General features: G+C 37.6%; 3 protein-coding genes across 3 annotated transcripts; 1 reads left to right on the forward strand and 2 right to left on the reverse strand.

Annotated features, from left to right (window-relative positions):
* The first annotated feature begins 5579 nt into the window (after positions 1 to 5579).
* On the forward strand, positions 5580 to 8374 carry LOC111780618. Its single transcript, XM_023661100.1, has 9 exons — positions 5580 to 6026; positions 6368 to 6448; positions 6527 to 6979; positions 7049 to 7184; positions 7255 to 7417; positions 7495 to 7623; positions 7698 to 7892; positions 7977 to 8099; positions 8184 to 8374. The coding sequence occupies exons 1-9, from the start codon at positions 5843 to 5845 to the stop codon at positions 8289 to 8291; spliced, it is 1572 nt and encodes a 523-aa protein (XP_023516868.1). The 5' UTR covers positions 5580 to 5842; the 3' UTR covers positions 8292 to 8374.
* On the reverse strand, positions 8284 to 10940 carry LOC111780529 (probable leucine-rich repeat receptor-like protein kinase At1g35710). The gene has a single exon (XM_023660987.1). It carries the CDS (start codon positions 10324 to 10326, stop codon positions 8431 to 8433), a length of 1896 nt encoding a protein of 631 aa, XP_023516755.1. The 5' UTR covers positions 10327 to 10940; the 3' UTR covers positions 8284 to 8430.
* A 224-nt stretch (positions 10941 to 11164) lies between these two features.
* On the reverse strand, positions 11165 to 13001 carry LOC111780699 (glycerol-3-phosphate 2-O-acyltransferase 6-like). Its single transcript, XM_023661212.1, has 2 exons — positions 12218 to 13001; positions 11165 to 12140 (listed from the first exon to the last, which is right to left on the reverse strand). The coding sequence occupies exons 1-2, from the start codon at positions 12833 to 12835 to the stop codon at positions 11235 to 11237; spliced, it is 1524 nt and encodes a 507-aa protein (XP_023516980.1). The 5' UTR covers positions 12836 to 13001; the 3' UTR covers positions 11165 to 11234.
* Between the last annotated feature and the right edge of the window lie 614 nt (positions 13002 to 13615).

Raw genomic sequence — 13615 nt, forward strand, 5'->3', positions numbered from 1 at the left:
TCAAAGCAAAGCCATGAGAGCTTATGCTTAAAGTGGACAATATCGTATCATTACACAGATCCGTAATTCTTAACACATTACTTAAACCATGATTTCCATTATGTCACAAGATGCTGACCACTATTTATTACTTCCTAAATACTTTTTGTTTTATCAAGCAAAGATCTAAGGCATTCCCTTTCTGCATTTTTTTTTTATCCTAGCGTGTCATTTATCTGATGAGGTTCTACTGTGCAAACCATATTTTCTAGATAATTAGGACTCACTGTTTTTGTTTAGCATGCATTTTAGGATGTGTTTTTTCATGTAGGTATGCTTCTAGAGCTTATTTTTTTGTTCAACATTTGAGGGTTCTATGAACATGACTAAGATTGGGACATGATTCTATTGCCACTCGCTAGTGCCCTTAAATCTCTCCAATAATATAATATTGACACAATAGGACTTAACACACAAAACATTGATGTTTGCTCCAACCAAAACGTGAAGTCTGGAGATTATGTGATGGAAAGTTCAAGAACCTTATTGTTTTCTTTTTCTAAAAGTATTCGATGGATGAATTTATCATCCAAAGATGTCAAACACATTCTTAATACTGAACCAACCAAATAATAAACTCACAGTTGTTTACGTTGGTGTGATTGTTGCTTCACAGTTCATGTTAATCAGGTGAAAGATTTTCCAAAATTAAGATTTAAAGAGGAAGAACAAGCTGAATAAGCTTTTGATGTTAATAGCTGCCTTTTGATGCTTAAATGGCCATTTATTTATTAGATACATATACAGGGAGTTTGATCTTAAAACCAATCAATACTAACAAGAAAAGTAACTCAATATTTCCAGTGTAGGATCCGTAACATATCCCTCAAGATGGTCTCTCTGTGTTCATCATTCATTGGTCAGATCCCAATTTTTGGACTGAATACTTTTTGATGTTTCATGAGTTCTGATATCATATTAGATGAATGTGGGTTCTATCTTCAAACCATTTAGCCATAAAAGAAGTAACTAATATATCCTACAGAGATTGTGAGTTATCTCTGTTGTGTCCATTTTCTTTTCTATGGTTATATCCAATCATTGGCTTATTTAGGCACTCTAAACCGTACCTCCTGAACAGAATTTTGTTTGGTAGCTTTTGTATATTCTGGATCTCGTTGTCATTGTCAAGATGTAGCCTGCTAGAAGCCAATTTCACACGACTGGCAAGTTGGGGTCCATTCAAGAGCCCATCCTTCAATTCTTTGGGCTGGCCGTCCACCACTCATCAAGAACAGGTCGGCCTTGGATACAGAGGTGAAAAGTTGAACATTTCTTTTTCTTTTTTTTGTCTGAGATGGGCAACTTTTGTATATTCTAAGCAGTTGATTTAGACGTCAGGAGATGGGGACAAAGTTGATTTAGAAGTGGAGCGGTGGTTCAGCCGCCTGGCTGTCATCCAACGAACAAGGTAAAAGCAAGTGAGTCTATGAGGATGGTTGCAGCAGACATGGATTCCTTTCTTGGCTCTCAGGTTTACATTTCTTTCCTTAGAGAACGTTACTGAATTATTATATCTGGATGTTGACACAGAAACTAACACCATTGAAACTAACACCATTGAAACTACTGTTCCTATTTCTAGCTTTGTACTATTAACTTTCCTTTTTCTTGCTTCTTTTGCTGTGCTCTTTCTGACCCAAATGCGCCTTCAATTATCCTCCTGTGTTATTAAAGACATTGGTAGCGTTGTTTCTCGTCTATATGGGTTGTTGTACTTGTGCCAACCCTTGCTTCAACCACACGTGACATTTTCTTTCCCATCTTACAACCCTGCATTTATTGGTCACCTTAAGGCTTCTCCTGGACCCAACTTACAACAAGTTGCATCAAATTATTGATCAACATCTAAATCTTCTACCTTCTACTTTTTCCTATTCAACTCTATCTATGCTATAATTTGTTTACGAGGTTCCACCGCTAACAAATATTGTACTAGAAAGAGGTTTACACACCCTTACAAGGAATACTTTGTTCTCCTCTCTAACCGATGTGGGATCTCACAATCCACCCCTTGGAGGCCCAACGTCCTCGTTGGCATACCGCCCGGTGTCTAACTAACTCTAATATCATTTGTAACAGCTAAAGTTCACCGCTAGCAGATATTGTCATTTTTAAACTAATTGGTATTGGAGCCAGTCACCAGACGTGTGAAGCGTTGGTCGGAGTAGAGCTAGACCCTTTTCATAGTAGATGCGTTTTAAAAACCTTGAGGGAAACTCCAAAAGGGAAAACCCGAAAAGACAATATCTAGTAACAGTGAGCTTGAGCTGTTATAATGTCATTTTATAAATCTTCATTAACTTCATCACAATTTAGTTGGGTGATTCCTTATATTTTCGTCCTCTTCCAAATGCTCTATTTTGAATCTTCAATTTTATTTAAAAAATTACTCGGACGTATGGTTATTAAAATTTTGTACCCGGTTGAGTTGAATGATATTAATTTCGGAACCTTCATTTATTTGTAGGTAGGAAAAAGAATATAAAAAAATAATTTGTAGAAAAAAGGCATGGCCAAAAGACAAGGTTGATTGAGTACCACAATTTTGTTTCTCCCTTTTGACTTACACAAAGATGATCAACAATCCATTCACCAACCATTGGTAAATTGTTTAGAAACACTTTAACTTGTTGGCATCATCAAAATTGGATGTTGACTTTAGGACATTTGGGTTCATCAAATAATCAACACCCTTAATTTTGTTTAGAAAATTTAATCTTTATAAACCCTAAAATCATGGTTTTTTGATTGGCCTTTTGTGATCTTAAAGAGACAAAGGGAAACAAAAGGAAGTAAATCATTTTAAGGCATTGTTTTTATTAGGAGAGTAGGCCCATCTTTGCTCAAGTGGCAAACCCAACTACCACATCAATTCCCTACTACTACCCTTTTCATGCCATTATTGTTCATTTAAAACCTCCCAATCCAGTTGGATATCGCTAAATTAATAAAAATATCATTAAAATTTATACTTTTTTCTAAAATATTTGTGATCTTTTTTTAATTAAAAAAATACTTTTATATTTAATTTTGGATAGTAACAATAAATATTTTGTTTCAAATATATACCTAAACTTTAAAAAAAAAAATTAAGGGCATTAATGAATTTTTTTTAAGTTTAAGGGTGTTTTTTTAAAAAAAAAGTTTAAGGGTGTTTTTGAAACAAAATATTGACACTTCCCATTTAAAACTAATCATTTAAATTTTTTAAAATTTAATTGTATTATTAAAACTTTTAAAAATTTAATTGAATTTTTTTTTAAATTTATTGTAGAGTATAAAATACAGTACATGGGTTCAATTATTGAAGAAAAAAACGTGGCTACATTTAAAGGGCAAAGGAAGTTGGCCCATGGATGGCCGAGTTTTCCCATTTTATTCATTGTATTGCCGGCTACCTGTAGCTGTTAGCCTACGTGCATCTCAAAATTATTATATGTATACTCAATTTTATTTTTAATTATATATATTAATTAAAATATAATTTTAATTATATATATAAAGCGATTATGGTAGCTACATTGAAAAATATCTGATTTGTAGCGAGGTAGGTCACTATACCTACCTACCGTATAATTGACTTAAAAGCTGGTTTAGAATGATGTTTTAATTATAATAATTTTTCAATAATTGTTTATTAGAATTTCGTGACGACGCTTATTCTTGATACATTATTTTATTTTATTTGGTGTATTTATATCGTTCAAATTATTATTATTATTGGAGGCAGGATTTGAATTTTTATATATATATATATATATACTGTTTCTCCTTTGTTATTTTTGGTTGCCACCTTTTGGGTTAGAAGGAAACAAAGATCCCTGAATCTTGCATTAATATGAGTTTTAGTATAGTTTTATACATACATATATATATATAATATTTATATATTTTGGAATATATGTAGATTTGAGTTTAGAAGGACTCATAATTTTTGTCATTTATTACGAAGTTAAGTTGAAGTGACCATGGAGGTCCACCCTTATAGATTTTAGTTATCGTGTTAAAAATTTAAATGTTTATTTGTCGTTAAATTTTAATAGTTTATACATTATAGAATTGAGTTTTGAATTTACGAATGGAAATTTAGTTTAGTAATATATATATATTTTTTTGTGTCAAAATGACGAGGTGAAGGTTCGACTGATATTAATTACTTAAAAAAATAATTTAAAGTTGTAAAATTTTGGTTAATAATGTTTTTTAGTTTATAGTAATATTTGCATCAAAAAGGTTAAAATGAAATAAGCGCGTGAGGGGGACGTGATGGTAAAAGTGAAGAGTAATAATAATAATAATAATAATTAAAGAGTCTGAAAAAAAGGAAATGTAATGCCCCACTTTCCCTCTCTTTCAGTGACAAATAATTCACACTGTCGTTTTCCTTCTTCCACATTTTCTAAATTCTTTATTTTATTTATTTTTCTTCAGATATTTTATTTTACTTTAGGTGGGAGTAAATATTTAAATCTACCTTAGGTTAAAATTTGAAAAATATTTATATTCGTGGGTTGGGTTATTAGTTTATAAGCAATGTTTTTCACTAATATTTGGGGTTAATTAAAAAAAGTAATTTTTATTTTTGTTGAAATTTCAAAAGTCAAATCACGTGAAAGGGGAATAATTATAATATAAAAGAAATATTAAAAAGAATCACATATTCAAAAAATACATGGATAAAAATGCCCATAAAATGTCAAAAGGAACATCATTTTGTTTTTTTCTCATTTTTCTGCCTTTTTCTTCTACACAAAATTATGCTAATATTTTAAATAATTAAAAAAAAAAAAGTAGAAAATGTCATTTCTTTCAAAATCATATTTTAGCCTTTTTAATAATAAATTATATTTATTTCAACAGAATAATTACTGATTTTTAAGAATATAAAAACATAGTTTAAACTCCATTTAAAATAATTAGTTGGTACTTCAATTTTAAAAGATTCTGATTTAGACGCGTATTTATAAAATATTTTAATAAACAAAATAATTAAAAAAAATAGAAATAATTAGATTGTCAATAATTAAATTTGGTAAAAAAAGAAAATATCAGTAGCCCACCGGACACACATGTTTTGACCTTGTGTGTCCATAGTTCAAAGCGGGTAACCTAACCGCCACTCGAAAGAAAATTCAGCGTTTCCTAGTTGTGAATATCAAAATAGAAGGAGCTGTATGAACAAATTTACGAGACCATTTAAAATAATATGAACGAGTGCATTTATCGAAACGGTAGAAGATTGAAATAGGGAGAAGATTTGTATTAAATTTTTGAAAGAAGAAAACAGTAAAAGTCAATAATATGGGTGTAAAAGGGAAGACTTTATAAGATACAATATGTGTGGGGTTAGTTGTGGCAGGCAGCCGCATTTAGGGTTTGAAGATGTCCACTCCCACACGTTTGCGTAAATCAATTAATGCCACGTGTAATGCGTGTGGGTCCCCTATGGGTTTGTGTTCCATTAGATTAATAGATTAATAAATTAATAATAGATTAGTTTAGATTAGATAGATGCGTTCTCACGCTGTCATCTCTTTTTTTTCCCTCTTTCTGCTCTGTTTCTCTCCAATCCTCTGTTCCACATTCCTTGTATATAAACACATTAAATTAAAATAAAAAGATCCAATTTTTTCATTACAGTCTATAGAGAGAGAAGGGAATTGGGATTTTAACAAACAAACGGTAGCTTTAACTTCTCTCCCTCTGCAACCAAGAAAATTCAGTGTTGTTGTTGGTGTCTGGGATGTTGTTTTCTGCTACGTGATTCTTCATCTTCGTCTTCTTCTTCTTGTTTGCCGACATGGGTGCTTGCGTGTCCAAGCCGGAGGGCTGCACCGGAGGCAAATTTAAGAAGCCTTTTAAGAGGAAGAACCGCCGGAGGAGGAGGAAAGCTTCCAAAACCACCGCGTTTTCTGGCCTTTCCGATGGATCGCACCTCTCCGACCCGATTGACCGCTGCTCATTTTCCAATCCCACTTTTCAAGGTTCCTTTTTTTTGTTCTCTCTTTCCGTGTTCTTTTTTTCTTTAGGGAAGAAGGAAAAATGGGGTCTGGGTTTATTTGTTTGTTTTTGGGTGTTGGGTTGAGTTTCTTTTAATATCAGAAATGTTTGATTTTGAATGATTTTTTGATGTGTTTGTGTGAAATGTACGTATTCTTTGATGCTGCGTCATGTTCAAAGCTCCTGCAAGTCATCTGCAGATACCCAGATCTTGAATTCTTCCAGAATGAGCATAGAAGATTCCCCATTTCTTTATTTTTTTATGAAAAAGAATTATAAGTAGACTGGGGTTGACTTGGGTTCTCTATAATTGTGGCATGAACAGGAAGTTCTGATGAGGCCTGGTTTGATACATTTCCAAGATTTGAATCCGATTGTGATGAAGACTACCAGAGCATTCCTGATGGTATAACTCCTTTTTTTTTTTTACTCTCCAACTGTTTGTTATTCAATATGTAATTGTCAATCTCGTGACTTCCTGCAGACATACAGTCGATTAATAGCTTCGAAGGCGTGTCGACGTCGAGTATTTCGTCTTCTGGGGATGCTAATCATGGAGATCATAATGTGAATCAGATTCACAGGCCAGGAAATTCAGCAAGAGTTCATTCTGTGAGGAGCTCTGGAAGTGAAGTTGTAATGAATCCAGATGATGCAGAACATCAACTGAAGGGTCATGGAGGACACTCGAGCGAGGCAAACGAACCGGTGTTCGTCGACGATATCTCGTCGACTGCTGGTGAAAGTTCTGCCAAAGGGGATGGAATATTGGATAATTGTGGGATTTTGCCTAGCAATTGCTTGCCTTGTCTTGCATCAACAATTAACTCTGTTGACAAGAGAAAATCTCTAAGTTCTAGTCCTCCAAGTGGGCTCAAAAAGGCCGCCTTGAAATTGTCTTTCAAATGGAAAGAAGGAAATCCCAATGCTGCTTTATGTGAGTGTTCATCTTTTATGATCTGTCTTACTGATCTTGATCGATTTTGATCGATTTCGTTTCTTTCAGTTTCGTCGAAATCGCTTCTACAAAGACCTATAGCAGGTTCTCAAGTGCCTTTTGTCCCAGCTGACAAGAAAATGCTAGATTGTTGGTCACATATCGAGCCAGATAGTTTCAAAGTTCGGGGACTAAACTATGCAAAGTAAGCGAGCAAACAACTCTTTCTACGAGTTCATCATTGCATCAATGATATTAATCCTACAAATTTGCAGGGACAAGAAGAAGGAATTTGCTCCCAGTCATGCTGCTTACCAACCCTTTGGAGTCGACGTATTCTTGTCGCATCGAAAAGTGGATCATATCGCTCGATTCGTCGAGCTGCCTGCAGCTCATTACACTGGAAAACTCCCACCTATCCTTGTTGTTAATGTTCAGGTAAACTCATCCCTTGCTTCTCCTATGATAAATGTACCTTCTCTGTCATAGCTGCTTCATGTTATTGAATTCTGCAGATTCCATTGTATCCTGCCGCCATTTTTCAAGGCGAAACCGATGGAGAAGGGATGAGTATAGTCTTGTACTTCAAGATATCTGATGGATTTGCTAAAGAACTTACATCTCATTTTCAAGAAAGCATCAGGGTAAGATTCAGCATTTGAAAATTTTCATTCATTTGAAATCTTTTAATAACTGTGTTTACTGGCTCCAAAAACAGAAGCTGATTGATGATGAAGTTGAAAGGGTGAAGGGTTTTCCAGTAGACACAGTAGTTCCATTTAGAGAGAGGTTGAAAATTTTGGGTCGAGTTGCGAACGTCGAGGAGCTTCCGATGAGCGCTGCGGAGCGGAAGCTCATGCAGGCTTACAACGAAAAGCCTGTCCTCTCGCGTCCTCAACATGAATTTTACATGGTAAGTAAAGCCTTCCATTGCATTACAGACTGCTTTTGAATGAAATTGCATATTGATTACTGAATGATTCATGGATTATTACAGGGAGAAAACTACTTGGAAATTGACTTAGACATGCACAGATTTAGTTACATTTCAAGGAAAGGCTTTGAAGCATTCCTTGACAGACTCAAGTGCTGCATTTTGGATGTCGGCCTCACAATTCAGGCATGTTTCTTGTAACGATGTTTTTGTGTCTTTTTTTTAGCTGACTGTCCTGTTTTTCTTACTCTGTTTTGGGTTCTGAAACAGGGGAACAAACCTGAAGAATTGCCAGAGGAGATCTTATGTTGTATTAGACTAAATGGAATTGATTACGTAAATTACCAGCAGTTGGGGATGAGTCAAGAGATTCTGTAAAGTGCATCGCCATTGTATTCATACAAAAAAGTTCACTAAAAAAGCAAATTTTTAATGAGATATGACGTTTTTTTCTTTGAAAAGATCAGTAATTTAACACTGCTTATAGCTAAGATATTTGAATTCATCTTCTTCTCCATCAAAGCTTACATGGGTTTAATGGCTTTCCACACAATCCTCTGTTTCCCATGTAAGCGCTTCGAGGGAAATCGCTCAGCGGCTTCCCCGCTGGAATTTCTCCCACTAACAGATTGTTCGACAGATCCAATTCCTTCAACTTTCGTAATTTCAGAAACCCTTTTGGAATTTTTCCAGTAAAATGGTTTCTTTGCAGCTTCAACGTTTCTAATTGGTTGGCATTCACCATAGCCTCTGGCAAGTCGAACCCCAGATTGTTGGAGCTCAAATCCAGGCTTTGTATTGATTTCAAACCTCCGATTGAGATGGGTAATCTTCCTTTCAGATTGTTATGCGACAAATTCAGAAACTGGATCGCTGGTTGTTGTCCGACATCGACTTGATCAAATTCCCCGGAGAAGTTATTGTCGGAGAGATCAATGTACGTTAAAGAATCATCTGGGAATCCGTGTTCTATCTTGAAGATCTGTCGTATGTCGCCTGTTAACTTGTTCGAATGCAAATCCAGCACTCGCAAGTCCTGTAATTTCGTAATGGAATGTGGAATCTCGTAAACCAGTGAATTCTGTGATAGCTTTAGTGAATAGAGCGCAGTGAGGCTTCCAATCCATTCTGGAATTTTCCCAGTAAGATAGTTCAGGGAAAGATCCAGTTCCTGAATTGGACTTGGAGTTCTTCGCAAGAACTCTGGAATTTCGCCACGGATTCCGCACCCTGCAAGATACATTTTAGAAAGAGATGGCAGTTTACCCAGCCATTGGGGGATCGCGGTCAGGCTCAAACGGTTGAAAGATAGATCAATGGTTTGAATGTTTTGAAGCGACGACATCTCCGGCAACGGCCCTTTAATGAAATTGTGAGAGAGATCCAGGAGAATGAGCTGCGAAAGCTGCCCAAATGATTCCGGTAATTCGCCGGAGAATCTGTTGTAATCAAGATACAACTCCGACAGAGCTGATAACCGACCCAAAGAAGAAGGAATTGTCCCCTCAAGTTTGTTGTTTGAAAGTGAAGCTCGTTTGAGAGAGACAAGCTCCCCGAAACTTGGAGGGATGGTTCCACTAAGCCGGTTACTACTCAATCTAAGAAAAGCAAGAGCCGGCGGGAACAACAATGGCCCCTCCAGATTGTTGTTATCCAAATACAAAACAGAGAGAGCCGTCAATTTTGTTAAGGAAATGGGAATCTTCCCGCTCAAGAAATTGTTCGAAAGATCAAGCTCATTCAACATCTGCAACTCACCAATTCTCTCAGGAATCCGACCAACGAAGGAGTTGCTATGTAAATCCATCCGAACCAACTTCGTAAGGTTCGTAATCGAATCCGGTATCGAACCCGAAAACCGATTTCCATCGAGATGCAAGGAATGCAGAGACATGAGGCTGCCAAGGCTTGCAGGGAGCGAACCCGACAGCCTATTATCATGGACAGCAAGCTCTTCAAGTTTCATAAGCTTACCTATGCTCTCAGGAAGTGGACCTCTCAGCTTGTTGCCATAAAGATAAAGCTTCCTCAGGTTGCGGAGGCGTAAGCCAATGAATTTAGGAATGGTTCCACCAAGGCCAATCAACCCTCCAAGATCAATGATCTCAACAGCATCAAGCAGAGTTATTGAAGAAGAAAGACAGCCCATCATCTCAGATTGAAAGGGGATATCGCCAGTGGATATGAAGCCTGGCAAATTGATCTCCTTGACTCTGCCAGTGGCATTGTGGCAAGAGATGCCGTCCCAGCCGCAACAGTTCCGGCCGACCCACTTGGCAAGCCTGCCGGAAGTGTCGTGGGAAATCGCAGACTTGAAACTGGTTAGACCCTTGAAATCTGCAGGGTGGCAAGCTTGACAGAGTGTGGTAATGGAGATCATAAGAACAACCCATTGTAGCAGAAGCCGATCCATTTTGATTTCGTAATACAGAGAAGTTCAATGGCTCATTATAACATGGCCAAAGGGCACGAACAAAAATGGTATCTCCGTAAACGTTTCGCTTTTGGCTTTTCATCTTTTTTGTCTCTCATCAATTCACTTTATATTAATTAACCCACAGATTTCTCGTTCATGATGATTAAACTAATAATTCCATGGTTTGACTAATCCAATAAACGTCCAAATACTAATTTCTTGCTCTTTCTGAAACAGAGCATTCTGAAACTCCTAGGTAGCTCTGTTTCTGTTTCTTCCATCCCAAGATTTGATAGCCATTGTTGTGTGATTAACAGAACAGGTTGTCTTTTGAGTGTTTCAAGAACGAACAGTTTCAAATCAAAGTGGTGAAGTTTGTATTCTTTTGGAGTAAATGTTGAATGGAAGAATGTGTCAGTGAGCTGCAAAAGACATGATTTTGATTTGCCCCACTTCAACCCACCAACCTGGAAAAAGCTGTTTCAATTCGGTCAACAAAAGAACCCATGTGTTTGAAAATCTGAACGTTACAGAATTTTTTATTTAATTTTTTCTTAAATTTGGTGTGTGGAATATTATTATATGACTTCCATCTTGTTTTCTGAGTTTCATTGGATTAAAATACTTAGCCTTATCTGTCAGAAACTTAATTAAAATATATGGAAATTATAAATGTCTCCAATTTTTATGTGTTATATCACATTTTCAATTTTATTAAATTTTTGTTGAAATTAATATATTTTTTTAAAATATAGATACTATCATTCAATTTGATTCATGAATTTATTGAATTCATTTAGTTCATCTTTCGTATTGGTACAATCTCTTGTAATGGTATGTGAATTATCTTGATTCATGTATCAATATTAATGTTGCTTTCACATTCGTGTATGATAATTAATATCTTAGCATCCCATAATCTTATTGACTTTAACGGAAGTCTTTTTATTTTCTTCAACAATTCCGTCGTTCCCGGCAAGAGCTCGATACTTATCCTTCCTGGTAAAACCAGTGCATTCATAAGAGAGCGCCGCCGCAATCCGCCGCTGAATGTAATTAGCAACCTCATGGCTCGATTTACCCGAACTCCGACTCAATTCCACCGGCAATTTCTCCAAAAATGTGACCTCATACGCCGGTCTTGGGTTCATGAAAAAGTAAAACGGGTCCATTCCTTTCCAACCCCTTGCCGTAGTCCCATGAAACATGCTCATTTTGTTCACCATAGCCACCGGTACTACCTCGTCCGTCAGTTCTGCAAACAGAGCCGAAAATCGCAGCAGATACGCCTCTCTGCACGTGGTCCCCTCGGGACAAATGGCCAAATCCCCCTCTTTTAGAAGCTTCTTGATGGTGGCCGCGTCTGTGGCTCTGTCTCGAGTTAGCCTCACGGTTTTTATCGGAGAGATGAACTCCGACAGCCGGGAAACAGAGTAGGTGACAGCGGCGATGGGACGACGGAGGGCCGTGGAAAGGAAAATTGGGTCGAGGAGGGTACGGTGGGAGCAGACGAATAGGACGCCGGAGTTTTGGCCGGATGAATTGGGGGACGGCGGTGGGTTACCTTTGACGGTGACACGTACGCCGAGTACTAAGAAGGCGTAGTAGACGAGTGGCATTGGGAGGAGAGAGCCGGCGGCGATTCTCAGGCAAGCGAGAAGAAAGCCGATTGGAAACCAGAGAATTGTGAGAAGGGCTAAAAAGGGAGATGGTTTGTGAACAAATCGGCCGTCGTGGAAGATAACAGGCTTGGGTAATTTGTCGCTCGCCACCGGCTCCACCGCCGGAGTCGGCGGCACCATGTAAGCCTCCTGCAAAATGTAATAAAATGGAGGCTTAATTTAATTCGTGTAAAATAAAGCGATTCTTAGTTAACGATGATACAGACCTTGCACAAGGACATGAAAGGAACATCGGTAAGGCGATCGCCGAGTCCAATCTCCGGCGGAACATCACCAAATTGAACCTTAAGAGCGTCGGCCTTCTTGGTCCCCACCAACACACCCTTCCGCCCGACCAACCCAGTCGCCCGTCCACTCTCCGTCGCAACAATCTCTGTCCCCAACACCAAATCAACTCCCAAGAACTCCTTAAGAAACGGCTCCACCATAACCGTCGGATTGGCAGTCAAAACGCAGCGTTTCCCACACGCGGAGAACACCCGCCACGTGTCAGGATGGAGGTCGGTGGAGTAGAACTTAGGAAGAACCGCACGTGCCACGGAGTGAATACTCGAAATCTTAGCCCCACAGAAGGTCACGAATATCATAATCTGAATGCCAGCAGATTCGGACACAAAATAATAAAGCAAGCCCACGAAGGGAGAGGCCAGAAGCAAGGCCAGAAGCCTGAAAAGGCCGCCGAGCTCGAAGGCCATAAGAGCGAAATAAGGGAAGGAGCTGCGGCCTATAAGCAATGTTCCGTCCATGTCGGCGACCAGGGTGTGGGCTTGTCGGCCCCTAGAGTCGCACTTTGCAATGCTTGGAAAATTGGTTGTATTGGCCATGAATAAGAACAAATTCTCAACATTGATTGTGGAATTAGAGGAAGTAAGTGATTATGTAGAGAGAAGGGATAATGGGTGAAGACAAAATAACAATAATAATAATGGTGTATCCAAGGATTAAGGTTTCTTGTTTTAAGAGTAGCAATGGAATTTGGATACCAAATGTTTCTAGTTCGTGTCGCTCCCCCTTTTGTTTTGTTGCACCTCAACTTTCATTTTGTTTTTTTATTATGGCTCACTTCACTACTACTACTTGCTTCTCACACTCTCCTAATCTCTTTCATTATTATCGAGCCCTCGTAGGATCGGACTCTTGTACAGTCCCACCTCAAGTGAGGTAGAAAATCTCGTCTAGTTAGGATCTTCGTTTAGACATTCTATATATAGAAACGGAGTTGCATATATTTTGTTCCTCGATTTTGGATGGTTCATTCTTTAAATTGGTTGCATGTTGGTGACACGTGTCATTCATCCAAGCTCCAACAGCCCCATCCTTTTCTTCCTTTATGGAAACCTGTCAGAATATGACGTGGTCAGATGTTATAAATTCTTCCACCTATCCTCTAAATTCTCAGACCACCGTCCATAGCATTTAATCCTTAATATAAAACATTAATCATCAACCGACTATATAGTATAATAATTATATCCATAATTTTACCTTTTAAATTTCAACTATAAAAAATATTTAATAACTTGTATTCAACGATTTTGGGTCATTTGAATTCAACACCAACACACTATCCAGTAGGATGGTAAGGACACGAGAGGGTCAATGAC

The sequence above is a fragment of the Cucurbita pepo genome, chromosome LG01, assembly GCF_002806865.2.
Source record: "Cucurbita pepo subsp. pepo cultivar mu-cu-16 chromosome LG01, ASM280686v2, whole genome shotgun sequence".
NCBI lineage: Eukaryota > Viridiplantae > Streptophyta > Magnoliopsida > Cucurbitales > Cucurbitaceae > Cucurbita > Cucurbita pepo.

What these genes read in the sequence shown, in the direction of transcription:
- LOC111780618 (XM_023661100.1), top strand. Translation starts at nt 5,843, where the DNA reads ATGGGTGCTTGCGTGTCCAAGCCGGAGGGCTGCACCGGAGGCAAATTT. An exon ending in CTACCAGAGCATTCCTGATG is followed by an intron (nt 6,449 to 6,526) that starts GTATAACTCCTT and finishes GACTTCCTGCAG; the next exon opens with ACATACAGTCGATTAATAGC. An exon ending in ATTTTCAAGAAAGCATCAGG is followed by an intron (nt 7,624 to 7,697) that starts GTAAGATTCAGC and finishes CTCCAAAAACAG; the next exon opens with AAGCTGATTGATGATGAAGT.
- LOC111780529 (XM_023660987.1), bottom strand. Translation starts at nt 10,326, where the DNA reads ATGGATCGGCTTCTGCTACAATGGGTTGTTCTTATGATCTCCATTACC.
- LOC111780699 (XM_023661212.1), bottom strand. Translation starts at nt 12,835, where the DNA reads ATGGCCAATACAACCAATTTTCCAAGCATTGCAAAGTGCGACTCTAGG. An exon ending in CTTTCATGTCCTTGTGCAAG is followed by an intron (nt 12,141 to 12,217) that starts GTCTGTATCATC and finishes TACATTTTGCAG; the next exon opens with GAGGCTTACATGGTGCCGCC.